The 20,893-nt window shown below is 37.6% G+C and overlaps 1 protein-coding gene across 2 annotated transcripts in view; it reads right to left on the bottom strand.

Annotated features, from left to right (window-relative positions):
- The window catches only part of SLC25A12 (solute carrier family 25 member 12), a 59,007-nt gene that overhangs the window by 24,008 nt on the left and 14,106 nt on the right, over window positions 1–20,893 (bottom strand). For both annotated transcript variants that reach the window (XM_081314543.1, XM_081314544.1), the window contains 5 exons: window positions 16,511–16,650; window positions 10,678–10,824; window positions 9,291–9,429; window positions 7,534–7,627; window positions 6,524–6,608 (listed from right to left, as the gene is read on the bottom strand). In XM_081314543.1, the coding sequence (XP_081170669.1) occupies window positions 6,524–6,608; window positions 7,534–7,627; window positions 9,291–9,429; window positions 10,678–10,824; window positions 16,511–16,650 (605 nt within the window). The remainder of the gene's footprint in view (window positions 1–6,523; window positions 6,609–7,533; window positions 7,628–9,290; window positions 9,430–10,677; window positions 10,825–16,510; window positions 16,651–20,893) is intronic.

Consider the following 20,893-nt stretch of genomic DNA (forward strand, 5'->3'; position numbering starts at 1 on the left):
TTTACAACAGTGGAAAGGAAGAGGAAACCCTAAATGTAAGATTATGTTTTTCTGATTTCCCCTTTCAGCCGCAGCTTTCTCCACTTCATCCTTGTTCTCAGTGCAGCCTCTATTCCTAAGGCTACTATTCAGGCAATAAGAAGTTGTAACAACGCAGATACTCTTTTTTTTCTTCTGATGGAAAAATAACTTACAACCTATTTATGAAGATGCTTCCTACATCCCATGGATTGCCTGCATTCAGATAGAAGATGCAAATTAGTAAAATTAATGCTATGGCTTTCAGAGCATGAATATTCATAAATAGGAAAATGACTGTCACAAGCATCTCTCCACAAAGCACATGGATATTAAGCAGCAAGACAAAGGCACTTTTCTAGTGATCATATCAGCAGCCAATGTGATAAAATGACCAGCTCCTATTCTTTTTTTGGGGTGTAAAATAGGCAAAGAGTAAGTTCATGAAAAGTGGAGAATTCGTCATGGATAGGCAGATTCAGACTGCACCCTGCTCCCTATTTTTTTGTCCAAAAGCCATTCCACAGAGTGCAGACGGTGTGCCACAGAACAGAGGTCCCCCATACAGCCTGCTCCTCCTTGCATTGCACCCTGAGCCTATCCAAGAAGCAGCCAGGAATGCTATGACACTGACATAAAGCCCACACTTGGGTTTTTCCTGAAAAAGGCAGAGCTTGGTTGTTTTCTTGGAGATGTTTCATTAACCAACATCATCAGTGCTAATCACAAACAACGAATAATACAAACAATCTCCTTTATTGGTACAGCAGAAATATGCTGGGGTTCATTCCATCTCCACTCGAGATTGCAGTTTCTAGCAACCAGAGGCCACACTGGGCAACTCTGAATGATGTCTCTGCTGCCTACTGCAATTCAGTCATAATTAGACTTGGGGAGCTCTGCCTCCATGGGTTAGCATGACGATAAATGCTCTGTCCATCCCTTGCTTTTGGGTGACTGTGTTGTTCAAATCCAATGCAACTCCTTCTAGCAAGAACAACCGAAGAAGGGGAGGGACATCTAACTTTCCTTATCTGCTTTTTTTCAGCAAGAATACATTTAAGGTCAAATCCAATAGCAACGTAGCAGAGAACTCAGAAAGGGTGCTTTGCAACCACATGTCTCTCAGAGAAGAAGACCTCAAAATAAGGACAGTACATGGCTAAGCCATGAACTGAAGCCATGTTGTCCAGAGGTAGGTCACTCCACAAAGCAGAATTAATTCCCTCTTCACTAAATGTTTGGTCCAAACTTAGCATTTGTATCAAATGAATTCTATAAAAATTAATGAAAATGGACCACTTCTTTGTCTTCTTTTTCTTGTTCTTAAATGTGTCGATTTTGCATGAATGGCAAAATGGCAAAAGACTGCATTTTACCGTCTCATTCATCGGAAGTAGAATGTAGAATCTCTACATTCTCACATTAGGTATTCTTCTTACAGACAACATAGATGATGTTAGTCCTTTTCTGACTATCTATTGGCTGTTTCCAGAGTGACCTGTTAATGGGGAAAGCACGTAGTTCAATATAATAATTTCACAGAGTATCCAGACATATTGCCTGCCTTTAGTTATCAACCAGTATTATTTCCCTCAATGTCCTTTGTGGCTGGTAGAGATAATTTGTTTAGGCAGAAGGACTCAAAGCAGAAAAATAAACCTCAAAAAGTATAGATATTCAATGCTAATGTAAAACTGGATGGGTGGAGGTGAGGGGAAAGCTTAAATGTGAATAGTCATATTGATCAGCTCCCCCATATGTTTGCACTCCTCTGAACCTGACAGTTGTGAATAGGATTTACAGTGATATATGCAGGTGCAACGCTGGGATTTTCAGCATTTTGAAACAATATAAATTTGCTTTGAAACTACTTTTTTCATCTCTTCCCTGTATCTTTCCCTCTTTCATATTTAAAACAAAAATATTTTCCCAATATTACAAGTATGAACCTATCTACTAATAAAAACTGCTTCTTAGCAATATACCTTTACACTGTGATGGGATGGAGGAAAAGTAATACAGTAGTGGTTTATTAAGACAATGACCTTATGCAGTTGATGTAAAGGTTTTAGTGGAAATTGCACATTATTTCATTATCAGGAATCACAATATGGAGGATTTGGCAAGCTGAATCTCCAGATTTCCATTTAATATTGCTTTTAAAAGTGCACATGCAAGTATCAAAAATGAATGTGCAACTTCATAACATGCACAGTGCTTAGAGAAATTAAAAGAGGTGAATAAAACAAACAATCAAAATAAATCCCAATACGATCTGTCCATTGGTAGCATTTACATTAAATCATCCTGAGTCAGAGCCAAGCAATGTTGAATCTTTTACTGAATTCAGTAAAATAATACAGAGACCCAATTTTTATATACGTAATTTTTCATCTCAAAAGGACAAGTAGAACACAGAACATACATTTCTCTTCATTTTAATGCAACCAATTTAAGCAGTGTTTTCCCACAATGAAGTTTAAATAATAAACATGTAGTATTGCTATGGCAACAAGTTTTTTTTTTAAAAAGCCAGCAAGCAACCTAAGTAAAATTCAGTAAGACAGTCTAACTAAATTGTCCTGGTCAATCTCCATGATAATTAGTCTAACAAATCTTTCATATGTTGATTGTTAAAGTATAATAATTGAGTGGCATTATTGGCCAACAAAAGAAATATACTGAAATATTAGAGGCAAGTTAATTCTGAAAATGAGTTTTAACACAAATAGATAATGCAGTCATTTACAGAGAAATTGGCATAACACAGTGTCATAAAAATAATGCCACTAGCCTGTGTTTTCTTCCAGAACAAATCACACTCTGGCAGTTTGATTATATACTGTGAGCACTGCGATTTATTCTTTTTAAATGATCATCTCAGAGGTATTTCTTTTATTAGGAAATATTGGTTTTAAGAAATATAAAAACCCAAGGGTTTGCATGCACAGTTGTCAGAGGTCAGGCAGAAACACAACTGCTTATTTTTATGATAGAGCAACTTCCTTGAAAATTTGGGTTTGGGACCTAGAGGCACTTTCATCCCCAGAGAGTTGTCTACACATCCCCCGGTAGGCAGCTACCACACCTCCCAGTTCTTTAAAAAAATTAAGACTGGTAGAAGAATTGTTTAGAAAGCTCCTTAAAAGAATGGATCAGAGGCTGATCAAGTGGCAACCAACTTGAGGTTTGCCAGGCATAATACTTTTTGCAACGCTAATAAGCCAGGTAGATGGCTAGCTTATAGACTAAGGAAAAAGCAGAGGGCTTCTAATATAGACAAAATTGAACATAAGGGGAAGGTAGTGTTTCAACAGGATCTTATTAAGGAAGCCTTTGTGGATTTTTATTCTAAATTATATGCTAAGGAGAAGATTAATGAAAAAGATATTGATGAGTATTTGGAGAATGCTAGCATCCCGGTTCTCACGCAAGTACAAAAAGAGGAGATTAATCAATTGATTACAGAAGAAGAAATATTTACAGCAATTAAGGAGTTGAAGGTTGACAAAGCGCCAGGTACAGATGGCCTGACTGCGGCCTACTACAAAAATTTACAATCAGAGATGGTTAAACCGTTAAAGGAATTGTTCCAGACAATCCAGAGAGGGGGAAAGGTGCCTCCATCTTGGAGAACTGCTTTTATCTCTTTGATTCCGAAGGAAGACCAAGATGCTACTCAAGTAAAAAACTATAGACTGATATCACTACTAAATACAGACTATAAGATATTTGCTAAGGTGTTGGCTAATAGATTGATGAGGGTTCTGCAACGGGTGATTCATGGGGATCAAACTGGGTTTATTAGTGGTAGGCAAATGAAAAATAATGTGAGGCATATAGTTGATGTGTTGGAATTTTTGGAAAGGAACAACCAGATCCCTGCGGCGCTAATTTTTTTAGATGCTGAAAAAGCCTTTGATCAATTGAATTGGCAATTTTTGATAAAAGTTTTAGATAAAATGAATTTTGGGGATAAATTTTTGCAACCAATTAGGGCATTATATCAAAAACAAACTGCCCGAATAATAGTTAACAATAGCTTGACTGAAGCTTGTAGTATTGAGAAGGGTACAAGGCAAGGGTGCCCGCTATCGCCTTTGTTATTTGTGTTAACATTGGAGATATTATTGATAAAAATACGAAATTCGGAAAGAATTAAGGGTATACGGATTAGAGATCAGGATTATAGATTGAGAGCGTTTGCAGATGATCTGGTTGTTACAGTGACCCAGCCTGAGAGCTCTGTTGTGGACCTGATGGAGATAATAATGCAATATGGGAAGGTTTCCGGATTTAAAGTTAATGTACAAAAAACTAAAATTTTGGCCAAAAACATGACAGTATCGCAAAAGGCCCTTCTAGAAGGGTTAACTGGATTTGAGATTGTCAAAAGGGTCAAATATCTGGGGGTGCTTTTGTCGCCCTCTAATACAAAATTATATAAAAATAATTATGAAAAATTATGGGGAAAAATCCAAAAAGAAATGGAGAGTTGGGAAAAATTGCAATTGTCTTTACTGGGAAGAATTGCAGCAGTGAAAATGAATGTCCTGCCTAAATTCTTGTTTCTATTTCAAATGATACCGATTCTTAAGAAAGATTCTAAAGATTCTAAAGATTCTAATTTGGAGGAATGGCAGAGAGGTATCAATAAATTTGTTTGGGCAGGGAAAAGACCACGAGTCAAACTTAAGATTATGCAGGATACTCGTGAAAGAGGTGGTCTTAAAATGCCTAATTTTAAATTATATTATGAAGCTGCTGCGTTAGTAGGTATAAGTGATTGGATCAATTTGACACAAGAGAGATTATTAAATCTTGAGGGCCACGACTTGTTGTTTGGTTGGCATGCATATTTGTTGTATGATAAGAAGGTAGATAATGTGTTTAGAGTGCATATTTTAAGACAGGCATTGCTGAGAGTTTGGAGGAAGTACAGGCATAAACTAGACTGCAAGATACCATTGTGGGCAATTCCAAAACACGCAATAGAAAATATACATGCTGGTTTCAAACATGATGTGACTACGTATAAGGAGATTCTAAACTTGGAAAGAAATATCTGGTGTTTGAAACCATATAGTGTCTTGCGAGATGAGAAGATTGTTCAGAATTGGTTTCAATATACTCAGCTACGGGCCAGGTGGAAAGAAGATCAGAAAAATGGTTTTACAATGACTGATGAAAATCTGATAAAGCAAATCAGAAATCAGGGTCCAGCACATATTAAACGGATATATCTTGCATTGATAGAGATTGATTCAGAAACAGAGCTTGTTAAGGACTGTATGATAAAATGGGCCCAAAATATTCAAGAAGTTATTACAATAGACATGTGGGAAAAGATTTGGGTGAGGAATGTAAAATTTACACAAGCTCAAAATTTAAGAGAGAACTTTTATAAAATGTTTTATAGATGGCATTTAGATCCTAAAAAGCTTGCAAGTATGTATCCGAACTATCAACCAAAATGTTGGAGGTGTGGTGATGAAGATGCAACATATTTTCATGTATGGTGGACTTGTAAAAAGGTTAAGGCCTTTTGGATAAAAATTTGGTGGAATATGCAGAAGATTTTCAAGCAAAGGATAAAGTTCTGTCCGCAACTCTTCTTGCTGGGAATAATTACGGATGCTACGGTTGTGGACACTAAGTTGATGTTGAATTTAATCACGGCAGCAAGACTATTAATAGGTCAGTATTGGAAGAAAGAGGAACTGCCGACTATAGAAGAATGGACTTTAAAGGTTTCCGACCTGGCAGAGATGGCAAAGATCTCAGCTTATCTGAAAGATCACTCGCAAGAACGTTATATTATGGAATGGCGAAAATGGGTTGAGTACATCCAGAACAAATATAGGGTTAAGAAGTTTCATGTTGCATTTGAATAAGTCTTCCTTCGCTTTCTCTTTCTTTATTTCCTTTTTTTTCCTTTCTTTTTCCTTTTCTATATATATTTAATATTATTAAGATTTGTATTATCCTGTATAAGCTAGAGAGTGATGGATTTTAGAGTTTATGGTTGTTAGCATATGTTTGTTTATGATTGTTTTTCTTTTCTATACCTTGTATTTAGCTCTGGGAAGTCGGGGGGGGGAGGGGGGGAGGGGTAGGGAGGGAGGGGAAGGGGGGGAGGGGGGGATTGTTAAAGATAAACTGTATGTTAAAACTTTTCAATAAAAAAAAAAGAATGGATCAGAGGCATCAGTTTTGCTTACACCATCCACCACTTCAGTCAACCCCTTTTATTATCATCATCATCATCATCATCATCATCATTATTACTATGAAAAGCATTTCAGTAGTTCAGTTGAGGCATTTTGGGGGGGAAAAACACCAGAGACTTGTTAATCAGTGAAATGTGCAACTTTTCAACGAACTTCAATATAAATGTCACATAAGTCTTTAAATGAGAAGGTGTTTAACTTAATCTCAGGAGTCTTAACTTCCAACCATTGATTGGAATCGAAAGACTTAGCTTTTCTCTGAGATCGCCTACCTGTCTCTGCAGTTCTGCCAGATTGTAAGGTAGGGCTCCTTCAGCCAAGGGTGCAATTCTCTCAATATCTGCCAGTGTCAATCGTCTACATACAAGTGCATGGAAAAGAGATCACTGTTAAAGAGAATTGTAAATAAAAACTACAATATACTCATTCCAGCACTCAGAAAACCATTACTTCAGTGATATATACGAGTTTTCCTTCTATCTATCTGTCTTTCCTGTATAGAGAGCCTCTTATATGACAGCAATATTAAGACATGCATTTATTGCCTGTAATTCATAACTAAAAAAAATATAATTCCAATCTGACTAAAGTTCTCTCTCAATGACTAATCTGCCATGGCTATATACCAAAACATGGAAGCCTATGCTGAAGTATCCCCTACTTGGCGAAAGGTATAAATATTCTATATTAAACTTGTGTCTGCTCTCAGACATACCTGTAGAAACCCTCAAAATCTCTCAAAATTCAACCACCTCCCACAAAGTCCTACAAGATGGTGCAAAATCCAGTTCCTCTGTTCTGTGATATCAAGGATAATACAGATGATGTTGATTATGCCATAAAGCTATCTCTCAACCTGATTCCTATATTTCTTCCATAATTCCCAACCAGTATGGTCTTTGGCCAATTGTGTAGCATAAAACATCTGAAGTGTATAAAGTTAGGGAAAAGTGCTGTGAAGAATACAGTGGGACATCAGATCTCTGATTTTCAATATTAGACAATCAAACAGCTGGTTTACAAAAGAAACAAATTTGCCAGCAAAAAAGAGTTTTGGGGATAGTAAATCTTCAATTTTTCATGCATGTAATGTAAATGAATCAGAACACAGACTGAATTGCTCCCCTTTAACATGGGGGAAGGAAGTAGGAAACTAGGTATGTTCTTGGGCATTCTTGTTCTCTTGCCAAATTACTTGTACTCTAGCTGACATCCAACTTCTCAACATTTCATCATTCTGTACCACCATTCTACTTTCTTTTTTAAAAAAGTTGAAGATTACCCAGTAGCATTATACAAGTCAGCCAGCTGGTAGAGAATATCAATTTCCAAAGGTGTCACTTGTCCAAATTTGATGGCAGACTGAGAGAATTCCTCTGTTTTCAAAATATTTTCAAAAAGAGAGAGAAAGAATCAATTATTCATAATTCATTATTTTTAATGCACAATCTGGCCTTTATCACTTAGAAATTCTTGGAATTGTCCTTCAAGCACATTTAGAGGCTATCAGATTGGGAAAGCTTGATCTTTACCATTTGGTATACAAATTTATACATCAAATACAAACTTCACAAAATGAGTCAACCAAATAAGCATTGAATCCTTTCCAAAAGGGGACTCTTGAAACTCTGAATAGAACTGACTCAGCGGTTTACAATATTCAGAAGCAGAAAACTAGCGCTGCCAAAGAGACAGGATCTCAACTCACTCAGAGAAAAGAAAAGAATATAATGTAATCCCATTCAGGTATACTATACTAAGTGCCATGGGGCAAAAATACGAAGCACAAGTTTAAACAGAAGTCTCACAGAATATCTGAAACAATCAAATTCATGTAGGTTTCACATCCCTTCATTCTAAAAATGCAAATGTGGAACTTTCTATCTAGTAGCATGCAGTATTATTCAGCATGTGGCTTTATTTGGCTTGTATGAAAGTCAATTGAGATTGTCTTTCCAAGGACAAAGGAAGGAAACTTCTGAGGTGTCAAAAGTTGTAGCAGCCAGACATTATCCTACAAGAAGAAAGCTTCTAAAGGAATGTGCCTAGGTTTTGACCAACATTATGACATCACCGAAAGGAGACAGTCATTTTCAGCCTGGTATTTGGTAGGGTTAAGGGTGAGTTAAATAGTACCCATAACCCTCCCAAGTCTTGCAAAAACAAAACAAAAACAAAAAATAGACTGTTGTGAAAATTCTAAAGATGCTTAGGAGCCTAACTGAGGAACAAAAGATCTGTATCATCTCTCAAACCTGTATCCCCAGAGTGCTTCCCAAAGTTCCAGTCAACTTAAAATATTTAAAGATGGAACTTTATTCTGCCAGACACACTAACTGTTTGGGGTGCAGCCCCCAAATCAAGTGCAGTCCCTGTACAACCTTGATTTGGCTCTTTGACATCTCAGATAGACGTCTTTCTGCATTAACAGAAACTTGATTATCTTAATCCCATCCCCATCTTTCTCCAATAACATAAAAAGGCCAAAAATCTGAGAATGCTCACTCCAGTAAAACTCTGCAGGAGACTTAGAGTTTGGTTGGGGGACTATTTACTGACCATCCCTGCCCTCAGGGGTTTGGAGTCAAAGATAGGATGCTCCAGCCTTGTTTCCTATATAGCCGTGGTGGCGAACCTATGGCACATGTGCCACAGGTGGCACACAGAGCCCTCTCTGTGGGCATGCGCACCGTCGCCCCAGTTCTAGGCCTTCAGCTGGGTTTTTGCTTTAGGCCTTTGCTGCCGTATGAAAAAAAAATTCAATCAATCAATTTCAACTTCTCGCGGGGGAAAAAAAAGATCTTGCAAAGTTGGAATTGATTGAACTTTTTAGTCCCACCCAGTCTGCCGTTACCACCATAGCCACGCCCACACAATGGGCCACACCCACACAATGGGCCATGCCCCACCCGGCACCCAATGATACATAAGTGGGTTTTGGGTTGCAGTTTGGGCACTTGGTCTCTAAAAGGTTCGCCATCACTGCTATATAGCATTAAGTATCAGTAATCTAAAAAATAATGAAAATGACTCCTTTACCTTTTGTAACTTCTACATCTTTTCTAGTGCCTGCTAGGAGACTGTATATCTTTCGAACAAGTTCCATGTTGTTCAGCAGAGCATTAAAAGCATTAAAATAGGAAAAGCTGACTTGATGTGAGACAGATCCACCTGCAGCCTTGAAGAAAGGAAAACACAGTAAGTCACAAGGAGAAAATAGTCTTGACTTTTAGGATTCCTCCCTACATGTCAATTCCCAAATAAGCAGAGAATGAAAAGACTAGAAATACTGTGACAAAAGCAAATTTCATAGATTTATATATTTATTAACAGACCTAGAAAGTGCTAAGATATACAAGGAGTTCCAATTAAAGGAATTTCTGCCACTGAAAACTGGGCAAATGAAAGCCCTCACCCCCAAATTCTTGGATAATTAAAAATTGGAATAGATATCTAAACCAACTCTCAGAGGATGCAGAATACATCTGCATATTATTGTGCTCCAAGAATATCTCTGTATTACATATGTAGAATAGTGGGGAAAAAGTTCTTTAATCCTTAGCTATAGGAGAAGGGCAGGCAGAGCTGGTGGGCTGAGTTAAACCGATCATCAGTTTAGAATCCTTGCATTGCCACAAGAGACCCAAGTCCAGACCCACTTGAATTCCTTTGGCCCTTTTCTAGCACCAATTTACTGCTGACTTTTAGTTGGCTAGATTCTTATGTACAGGCACTAACAATAAATGTTTCTGAGCTACAATTCAATTTATGGCTCCGATCCTTTGAGCCTGACACCAACATTTAGACCACTTTGGAGAATGTGTGGAACTTTTGTATTCCCAGAAAAGTCCAACACCCATCATTCCACTCAATCAGCTTGGTAAATGGGAGTGGTTCTTCAAAAATATCTAGAAAGTCATTGAACTTCCTTTCCAGTTTAAATGTGCTAGTCTTCAGCTCAGTGGTCTGATGTTAACTGATGACGTTTTAACATAACAGTTGTCATAGCAGCCATACAAACATATGTTAAGAAATATGAAGAGGAGGATTTGGATGAATGATTGATCCCAAGTCTGAAAAATTTTAAATGAAACAATTTTAGTAGTGAAATTATATACAAGCTTTCAAGTTTCCTAGGGGTATTAACACTTCAAAAACAATGGAAGACTCCAAAATGCTAGCTGTATTTTAATTGTACCAAATTCTAACTGAAAGAATTGATTCATCTACCACCAAGTACTAGAAGAATTACCATTCTCCTATTTTCTGGTTCTGCAAATGTGTGTCAGCATTGTTAAGATGGCCTCATTAAAACAAACCTAGTAGGGCTAAAACAATGTTGCATCAGTGACAGATTCCTCTCTATTTCCAGAGACAAAGATTACAATCTGAGCAACAGCTGATCCAGAGATTGACGGCTACTTACTGAGACTAGATTTTCTTCCACAAAAGGAGTAAGCATGTGTGGACGGATAGTAACCATGATCTCGCTGAAATCCAGGCCGGTGATCAAGCCAGATTTGTTTTTGTCTTTCAGCGCAAACGCTTGCCTTGCGTGTTCTGACTGCAGCTCCTAAAATCATATTATAAGGGATAACGTTTGGTAAATCTTACTCTGAAAACCTATGTGAATAATGCATAGAATCCCCACTGAATCCATCTTTCCTTTGACAACTGCATCCTAGCATTCTTCAAAAAAAATACCACTAAAGCTAACGGAAGAAAGCTACACGTATGGAGTTCATCATTTGTTGTCATGTTGTAAGGATAAAGGTAAAGGTAAAAGTTCCCCCGCACATGCGTGCTAGTCGTTTCCAACTCTAGGGGCCGGTTTCAAAGCCGAAGAGCCAGCGCTTGTCCGAGGACGTCTCCGTGGTCATGTGGCCGGCATGACGAGACGCCAAAGGCGCATGGAAGGATAGCAAGACTATTAACAACCTTGAATAACTCAAATCTGCAATGAGATTGGCAAGCCTTCCTCAGCCTCTTCATATTTTCTAATCTACGTTTCTAATCTACATGTGGGTGAGACTGGCTTTGAATCATTCCTAGTAAAGCCTCAGAAACTAATGGAGCAAATTTCTACATTTTTCTAGAAATATAGTTTCAAGTTCCTTAAAACACTTTTTCTCAAAGATATTGATTGACCGCTGAAGATGTTGTACAACAATAAGCAATCCTTTGCAAGGTGACCTGATTTATAAATTTTGCAGAATTCATTTTTTTTCTGGGCATAGTTTGTCCAGATATGAATTCTTTATACATTTCGTATACAAAATGTCAAATGCTTCAAACAAAGCAAACCATTAAAGATATACCTAAGTAGCCAAAAGACTGATTATGCAAAATCACTTACTGTTTTTCTTCTCCTCCTATCACCCTGATGAGTGCTCTAAAACTCTTAAACATGCACATGACAAATTAAGCATGTTAAACTCAATGCTCATAAAAAAAGACATCAGATCAGTACGCAACCACAACAGTGAGTTTCCCATATGGATCATGATGTGGAAATAATTGTAAAGTGTTTTGGATTAAGGTACCATAAAAACATTTGGTCCCTGCCAGAACACAACTAAATTCACCAGCACAACAGTTTGCATCTACACATCACCACCTGTATTTCCAGACACCTCTACTAAAAATTGCTACAATGGTGGAGACTTCTGGTTTTGTGCCATAGCGCACGGCCACGGGATTTGCAGAGCTCCGCTCTCCACGGCTAGTTTTGCCCTGCCAGGGGACCCTAAATGGGTCAAAAGTCGCCCCGGAGAGGCAATGAAGAAAGAGGGGCGCTCTGGCAATCACAGAATGATGGCAGTCAATCCATTCGATCTGGGGGAAGCCCTCTAACCTGACAGGAGAAAGGCTAGCTGCACACCAGTGTCATTCTAGCCCAAGCTACTTGTAGCCAAAGTCCAAGAGCACAATCTATTCTAGAACAGCGGTGAACAGCGAGTTTGGAATTGGTGAGAGTATTGATCTTCTCTATGTTTTGTAACTGAAAAAAATTCCCAAAGTAAGAAATCCTCCAAAAGTGAAGGGATTACACTCCCACTCCTCCATAGATGGAAGCAGTGAATTAAGTTTTAAGGGGGAAAGAAATATATTGAAATGAAATTTATAATATTACAGTCTGGATAAATCTAGAAACTAAAAAAAATTGTTAAGATTTTATGCCCTAAAGGGTCCTGATGAAATTATATATATAATAATATTTTTTGTTTGAAAAAGCTGGAAAATTAACAACTACTGACATATAGTGAAGAATCACAGTATAGAACATCAATAAGACTGATTCAGAAATTGGCAAGATGCCCAGAAACAAAGAATAATATGTTCCCTTGAACTTTAATAACTCTCAAGAAGACAGCTGGGAACAAAGAAAGAAAATATACTGAGCCAGCCATAAGATTAAAAATTGTCTGCAGAAAAAGAAATACTCTGAGTGCTGTTTAAGCCCAAGAATTATTTAAAGTAAAAAAAAACTTTGGCTCTTTGGCTAATCTCTCAGGGGAGAATTTACAGGAAGGACTCAAGGTGGTTAAATATACTGGATTGCAATTCTGACTGATTGATAACTGACACCTAAATAGAAAAACTATTATAAAATACTGCTTTCACCGATACCTTGACAATTGGAAACACATTGGATTACAAAAAACATATAAAAAGATAAGAACTATATAAGATTGGGTTGTTTGGATTCTGAGATTGGCTGGTTTGACAAGATTAATCATAGAGACTATGGCACTGATGAAAGATTATTTGGAGCGAGGAGACAATATGGATATTGTATACTTATCAAAAAATGACAGGAAACCACATCTAATATCTACTCCTGAAAGATCTAGCCTGGAATATCAGAGACCTCCAGAAGCAATATTCCAAGACAAGACAAGTCAAATACTTGCCAGGAGGAAATGTATGCAATGCTATGACAGATACAAATGACAATGGATTTAAACCACGAGGAGACCAAAAAAACTTTGACGACATAAATGAGCACATCCTCCAATCTAAACTTACAATAAAAAACTCTCAGAAAATGATGAACAAACAAGTCAGATAATATAACACAAACTAGAAGAAAATGACTTAAACAGCAGAGCTACAAATGAAGAGATTACATCTTAACACAAACAGGAAAAAATCTACCAGCTTTTGCCATAACAATAAAAATGGAAAATATACTTTATTTGACAAAACATCAAAATAAACCTGAGGACAAGAAAGAAGATTTAACAAAATGGACTATAGAACTGCCAGGAGAATCATTAGTTTGGGAGACAAAAAGCACATATCCTATGCAGTTTGTCCTCCTCACTCCCAAAAATATCCACAGGAACTTCCTGGCAAGTGAAATATATTAACTTGGAAAGCTACTTGGCAAAAGAAGAAGGCCAGAGTTAGTTTCAAAAGATTTGATTCACCTTACCAGAAGGAATACTACATGAACAAATACCTGTTTGAATATGGTTAAAAGAACAGATAATTTTGGATATAAAGGGGATCTATAGTAAGAGAGATAAGAGATATAAGTAGTAAAATATTTTTTACAATATATGAAATGTAAAAATATTGGGATGATATATGTAAATGAAAAGTTTGAAATTTACAGGTAATTAATATGAAGAGAACTAGGACTGAGGAATGACCAAAATATTGAGGGGAAATTAAGCTTAAACAAGAATTTTTGAAAACAGGATATATAGTGACTTAACAAGATAACTTTTACAAATATAAGTGAAATATAAGCCGACTAAAAAAGATGTTAGATATAGATATTATAAAATAGATAAGTAGTATAATATCCTTGTAACACATGAAATATGAAAATATTGGGATGGTGCATGTAAATGGAAAGCTTGGATATTTAGATAATCATTGAGAAAATTATAACTGATAAAAATGGTTTGAATATTAAGGGGAAATTAAGTTTAAATAAGAATTATGAAAATAGGATGCATGATGAACTAATAACATGATTTTTATAAATACAATACAACTTGATGAGAAAAAATGTCATATATGGACGTTATTATTTGTACAAACATAAAAAATGCCTATATTTAGTCATTTATGCATTGAAAAAATTAAGAATTATACTGTTTTAAGGTTGATGAAGGAGAATACTATCAGAAAAGGGGAAGATCAAAGAATATACTAATTCACTAATTATGGAATTATAAAAATTAATCATTGACTGTTAGTTAATTATTATTATTTTTTTAATTTATGAACCAAGACAATGTTCACAGGCACTAAGGATTGCAATTGTAAAATCAATAAACTATATTTAAAAAATAAAATAAAAATTGCTACAGTGGTATTTTGATTAGCAAGTCTTTTAACGATTTTCTGTAAGACCTACGGTAACAATAAAGCTCAAGGGAGAGCATTTGTCTTACAAATTGATGATCAGATAAAATACAAGTAAGCTGTAATTATTTGCGAGTTCAAATAATGTGATACCCCATTGAATGCATTATACAGGTCACATTTACTAGGGGGCAAAATTCAGTTAATGTGAGGCTAGCACATGCACAGTTGCCATTGGGATTTTAGATACTAATTGTTGTGTGTCCAAACTGGAGACAAGGAAGGTTCCATTTGAGGAAAGCTCAAGGCTCACTTTGAAGAATTATAGCAGAATACAAGAGATAGCAGGTATGCTTGGGAATGGGTTTATCCTCTTCTACTGTTACATAGGATTTCACTAATAAACATATATGTTTTGCCTATTTCCATCAAGCTGGAACCAATTAATTAATTAATTAATTAATTTTTGGGACTTATATGCCGCCCTATCTCCCAAAGGACTCAGGGCTGCTAACAACAATAAAAATACAATAATACAAAAGTTTAAAAAAAGAATTAAACTAGCAGCCCCAATAATAAGTTAAAAACATTTTAAAAATCCCTGTCAGTCCAGGTCAGCCTGATTGAAAAGAAATGTTTTAAGGCCGCGGCGAAAGGACCGGAGATCCAGGGCCATCCGGAGCTCAAGGGGAAGTTGGTTCCACAGGGCTGGAGCTCCCACAGAGAAGGCCCTCCCCCTGGGGGTCGCCAGCCAACATAGTCTAGCCGACGGCACCCTGAGGAGGCCCTCTCTGTGTGAGCGCACTGGGCGATGGGAAGTCGTTCCCAGCAGTAGACGGTCCTGCAAATATCCCGGGCCTAGGCCATGTAGGTCTTTAAAGGTAAGTACCAATACCTTAAATTACCTTTTTTTCCACAGAAAAATCACTTTGAATAGTGTGAATTTGAATAATGCAATCATTTCATAGAATGAACAGGTATGGGTAGTCTTTAATTAATAACAGTTATTGAGACAGAATTTCTGTCGCTAAACAATGTCGTCATAAAGCACATCATGTAGGGGGGAAGACAACTGAGGCTTTGCACTAGCCATGGAGCACCAGCCATGGAGCAGACCTTGAGGTGGCTCTCTTCAGCAGAAGTGGGGAACCAGGGCAGAAGAGGTCCAGGGCCAAAAGCAGCTGAGACTGCCAAGACTCTACTTCTGTCCCAGAGCTGTCAGTACCACAGCTGTCAAGTGCCACTTTGCAGGGAGGCCAAAATGGAAGGGATGGCACAGGGAGACAGCCAGGTTGGGTTTGTTGAAGTGCTCCTATAGTCACAAGTGCAGGTAGGCTATCAAGTGCCTACATTTTCATCATATGGCAGGGGAGGAGCTACAAACAGCTGTAATTTTGGGGACCCGACCTAAATATCCATTCATTTGATGCTGTCCTAACAATTGCTGAATGAATAGTTGTTAAGTGAGAAGTAGCTGTAATCAAGACCTACCTGTATGCAAATCTAATCTGATCAGTTCATTTTAATGTAACTTTCACATGCATACCAACAAGAGAAGGCAACCTAATAAGTAATAAAAACATTTTAAAACCATCTTAAATGAAAATCTGCAAGTTCACCAGTCTCAAAAATATTTTTCAAAATTAACGTGATCGTCCAAAATCCATTTTATTATCTAAGAAAAACATTAGCAACTCACAATGTTTAGCTGCAATTTATATCTATATGATAGGCAGACAGACAGGAATAGACAGACTGCACACACTTGATAAAAAGCTAATTCATAGCTTATTCACTATGAAGGAAGTTTTCTATTTGCATTAAAATGTAAAATACTGAAAACTGAAATAGCAATGCATTTCTATTACTATTTTGCAAACATGTGCTCAACAAACATACATTATGTTACAGAGAAAAATGAATAAAAAGTAACTGACCTGCAAAAACTGAGTGAATTCTGAGTATGTCAGATGTTTCTTTCTGTTATGTCCAAAGTGCAATCGAATAAATTCACAATCCCAGTTAAAAGGGATGTGATGATGAATAATGGTCTGTCCAAATATTTCTTTTACATTTTCTTTAAAAAGAAGAAAAATGTTAGAAAGTAAAATGTCAGTCCTGCTTTACTTTAACAAAAAGTGAAATTACTTTTCAAGAGCTGTTGAGTTGGTTTTTAACATATAGGTTAGAAAGCTATTTTTGCAGCACAAAAACAAACTTTACATAGATTCCTTCCAAATTCCACTTCTATGTTTATATTATGCAGATTCATGAGAACCATGATTTTTCCTTGTTCAACTTTAATTAAGGAGCAATTTATTTTGTTCATTAGAAATACCTGGTGCTTTGCATGCTGATACAAAATCAGTGTTGTGTTTCTTGATTCTCCAAACATGTCAAATTAAGACCTTATTGAAAAGCGATGAACACCCATATTTTTGTATATCACAATATTTTCCAGGCTATGCGTGCTGTGATTGAGAGTTGATTATCATATTCACGCTTGTGCAAATGCCACTATTATGTATACGTATAAGAAACGTACGGCAAATTGTGTCATTAACAGTATGAAAAATACATCAACTATTTCAGATGATTGCTCTAAAAATGATTGTGACAGAATGTTATACAAAGAATCAAATTATACTAATATTTAAAGTATCCCATTATTGGGCCTATTTTGCCTTGGACAGTGAGATAGATGGCACATAAATTTATTAAATAAATATTTGCTAAATTACATTTTTCAGCCCTGGAAAGTATGTTGGGATCTCACTCTTCAAGTGAAAATCTTAATTATATCTGATCCAAGATACGGTATTTTTTCTTCCTGAAGGTGCCCATCAAAGCATCTTGCTGGGAATGGATTTGGGATTAGGGAAATTAGTCTCTATAAATACAGTAAAGGGACAATGGCCTACATACAGTTGTTTTGTGTTGAAAAAGGATGTATAGGAGCTAGAAACTATTTTATATACCTTTATCTGATATAAAGGTAAAGGTAAAGGTTCCCCCACACATGTGTGCTAGTCGTTTCCAACTCTAGGGGCCGGTGCTCATCTCCGTTTCAAGGCCAAAGAGCCAGCATTTGTCCGAGGACGTCTCCGTGGTCATGTGGCCGGCATGACTAGACGCCAAAGGCGCACGGAACGCTGTTACCTTCCCACCGTAGTGGTCCCTATTTTTCTACTTGCATTTTTACGTGCTTTCGAACTGCTAGGTTGGCAGAAGCTGGGACGAGTAACAGGCGCTCACTCTGCTACGCGGCACTCAGGATTCGACCCGCCAAACTGCCGATCTTCTGATTGACAAGCTCAGCGTCCTAACCCACTGAGCCACCGCGTCCCATTATTTCTGATATACTTCCATACTAATCTCACATTAAACTGCCATTGATGTTATGTGCTCAATGAGCTTCACTGTATCACCTATGGTTTCATAAGTGAAGATTCTTACCCCTTCATGAAAGGGACCGACACTAAAACTACACAAGTGACAGTGCACAAACCTCAACTTGGTCTTCTAAGTATTACACTTTTAAGGGTTTTTTCTCCATTTTTTAAAATATTAAACCCTGGAGTCCTCCAATGAAACTGGAGTCATCGTATATATTGAACTTCATAAAATCTTACAGGTCTTCTGAGACTTAACTTTTCAAAGGATTAACCCGCAAGTTTATTCATTCTCTAAGTGACCTGCCCAAACCAACTCATGAGCACAAACATCTGAAATTCCTGCTTAAAATCACAGCTACCTATTTCTGTACCCAATGGAACTGTGTTCAAAACGGCCACAATAGTCACAGAACCATGAGAACAGGATCAGAATGGAAATCACTATGAAAATGTTAAGAACTATTGGAGCCCCTTTACTGAATATATACTTCACCACACCCTGTTAACAGAGGATGATGTGCGCAATTGCTTTATTTTATTCAATTTGAAAAATATACTGTATCAAAATAAAATGCAAACAGTATAAATGTAACTATATGCTCAAATTAAGCCTGATGCGTATTAACAGGATACAGCCGTGCCCTTTTTTTGGCAAAAATAAAGATGTGGTTCACTTGCCCAGGAATAAAAAGGCTGCATAGTGGTTCACACAATCATAAAACAAAAAAGTTGGGGAGAAGCAGGGATCCTGGAGTGCATCAAAAAGAGATATCCATAGGTGTGTTGAACACCATAGTGAGAAACAACTTCTATTTTTTTAGCTAGCTTGGAGATACTTCTTGTTCTTTGCAATTTTATGTCCAACTGACTGCAATTTCCTCAGAACTTTTTCTTCATACTTTATAAAGCATAATTTGAATTATAATTTCAAGTCGTCTTGCGATTCTCTATGCTTCCAAACAGTACACTGGGGCTTGACTCAACTTGTATTTTCTTCAGTGAGGAAAAACAAAGAAAAACAAAATGGAATGTAAGATGTACTACAACTATAATCCTGTCTCAAGAAAGAAATTTGCTGGATGAGAAGAAACCTGTCATTGTTTTTACAGGTCACCTCATGAATTGGCAAACAAATAAGGGGGAAATATCTCAAATTCTTCATCAGCCTGGCCAGATTATTTTTAATCCACAAACCATGTTTATTTGATTGAAGCAGCCCATTCCCAAATATACATTCAAAACTAAAGCTTCTGAGGGCCTACTTGGAAAAGGAACACATACTGCTGCATATACTCAACAATGCTCCCGCCATTTCATTGTCTTCAAACAATAAAGGTACCCCGACAAGACTGAGTGGCTGTGCATACCGGCATCCCGGGATATTCAGAATATCCCATCTCTTCCTATGGGGGGTGAGCTATTACCCCCCCGTAGATAGGGCTCGCAACTTGGGAGTCCTCCTAGATTCACGGCTTACTTTGGAAGATCACATAGTGGCTGTGACTAGGGGGGCCTTCGCCCAGGTTCGCCTGGTGCGCCAGTTGCGGCCCTATCTAGACCGGGATGCCCTGTGTACAGTCACTCATGCGCTCGTGACCTCTCGTTTAGACTACTGCAACGCTGTCTACATGGGGCTGCCCTTGAAGACCACTCGGAGGCTCCAACTGGTACAGAATGCAGCCGCGAGAGTTGTGTTGGGAGTCTCCCGATACTCCCATGTTACACCTCTGCTCCGTGAGCTGCATTGGCTCCCAGTTGTCTTCCGGGTGAGGTTCAAGGTGCTGGTATTGACCTACAAAGCCCTACATGGCATGGGTCTGGAATACCTTGGGGAGCACCTGCGGCCGGCATCAACTTCCCTCTGCCCAATACGCTCCCACAGCGAGGGCCTCCTCAGGGTGCCACCGGTCAAAGAATGCCGACTTGTGGCCCCCAGGGGGAGGGCATTCTCTGTGGGCGCGCCAGATTTATGGAACTGTCTTCCGGTTGAGCTCCGGATGGCGCCCGACCTTCGCTCCTTCCGGTGCGATCTAAAGACGTATCTCTTTGAACAAGCTGGCCTGGCCTTATGGGATGGGGTTGGGTTTTTATTACTTTTAAATGTGTTTTAACCTATTGTAAGAGTTGTGGGCATTTTGTTTAATGTTTTTTAATTTTTGTATTCTGTCTTTTTAACATGTATTGCCCTGTTCACCGCCCTGAGTCCTTCGGGAGAAGGGCGGTATACAAATAAAATAAAATTAATTAAATAAATAAATAAATAAATAAATAAATAAATAATATAGAAGTATGAATACTTTCCCAGCAAATTATCTCCAGCAAAGCTGCCTTTTCATCCTGGCAGCCCCAGATAATACTGCAACATTCTGAATAGCATTCGCTTCATTATTCCAGCATTTCACAGAACGGACAATGCTTTCAATCAAAGTGAATCAGTTTTCAAGTCAAATCAAACTACACTGATATCTGCAAAGTTACCAAGAGTAGTAGAAATGCAGTAGAGATTTAAGGGATGCCTGGTATTTTAGTAGTTTCTAATATTTAACGAACCAAATTACACCTCTCTTATTCTCTTTTCATGTCAGACTTCTCTGTTTTATATAAATTCCATTCCTAGAAAAGAAAAGGAATTATTTTACTATGGTAATTCCAAAGCAACTATAGTACTCCTGTATCTCACATCAGAGTTTCTCAATGTTGGCCACTTGAAGATGTGTGGACTGCAACTTTCATGCTGGTTGAGGAATTTTGGCAACTGAAGTCTAAACATCTTCCAGTTGCCAATGTTGAGAACCACTTTCTTAGATGTACCCGCCCAGACGTCTAACCTCATAGCCTTTTAATGTGGTGAGACAACAACGCCTAAATCCAATCCTGTGATTCTAGGGACTGCACATTTAATCCATTTAAAAGTTTGATAAGGCT

The sequence above is a fragment of the Vipera berus genome, assembly GCF_964194415.1.
Source record: "Vipera berus genome assembly, chromosome: 1".
In the NCBI taxonomy this organism is placed as follows: domain Eukaryota; kingdom Metazoa; phylum Chordata; class Lepidosauria; order Squamata; family Viperidae; genus Vipera; species Vipera berus.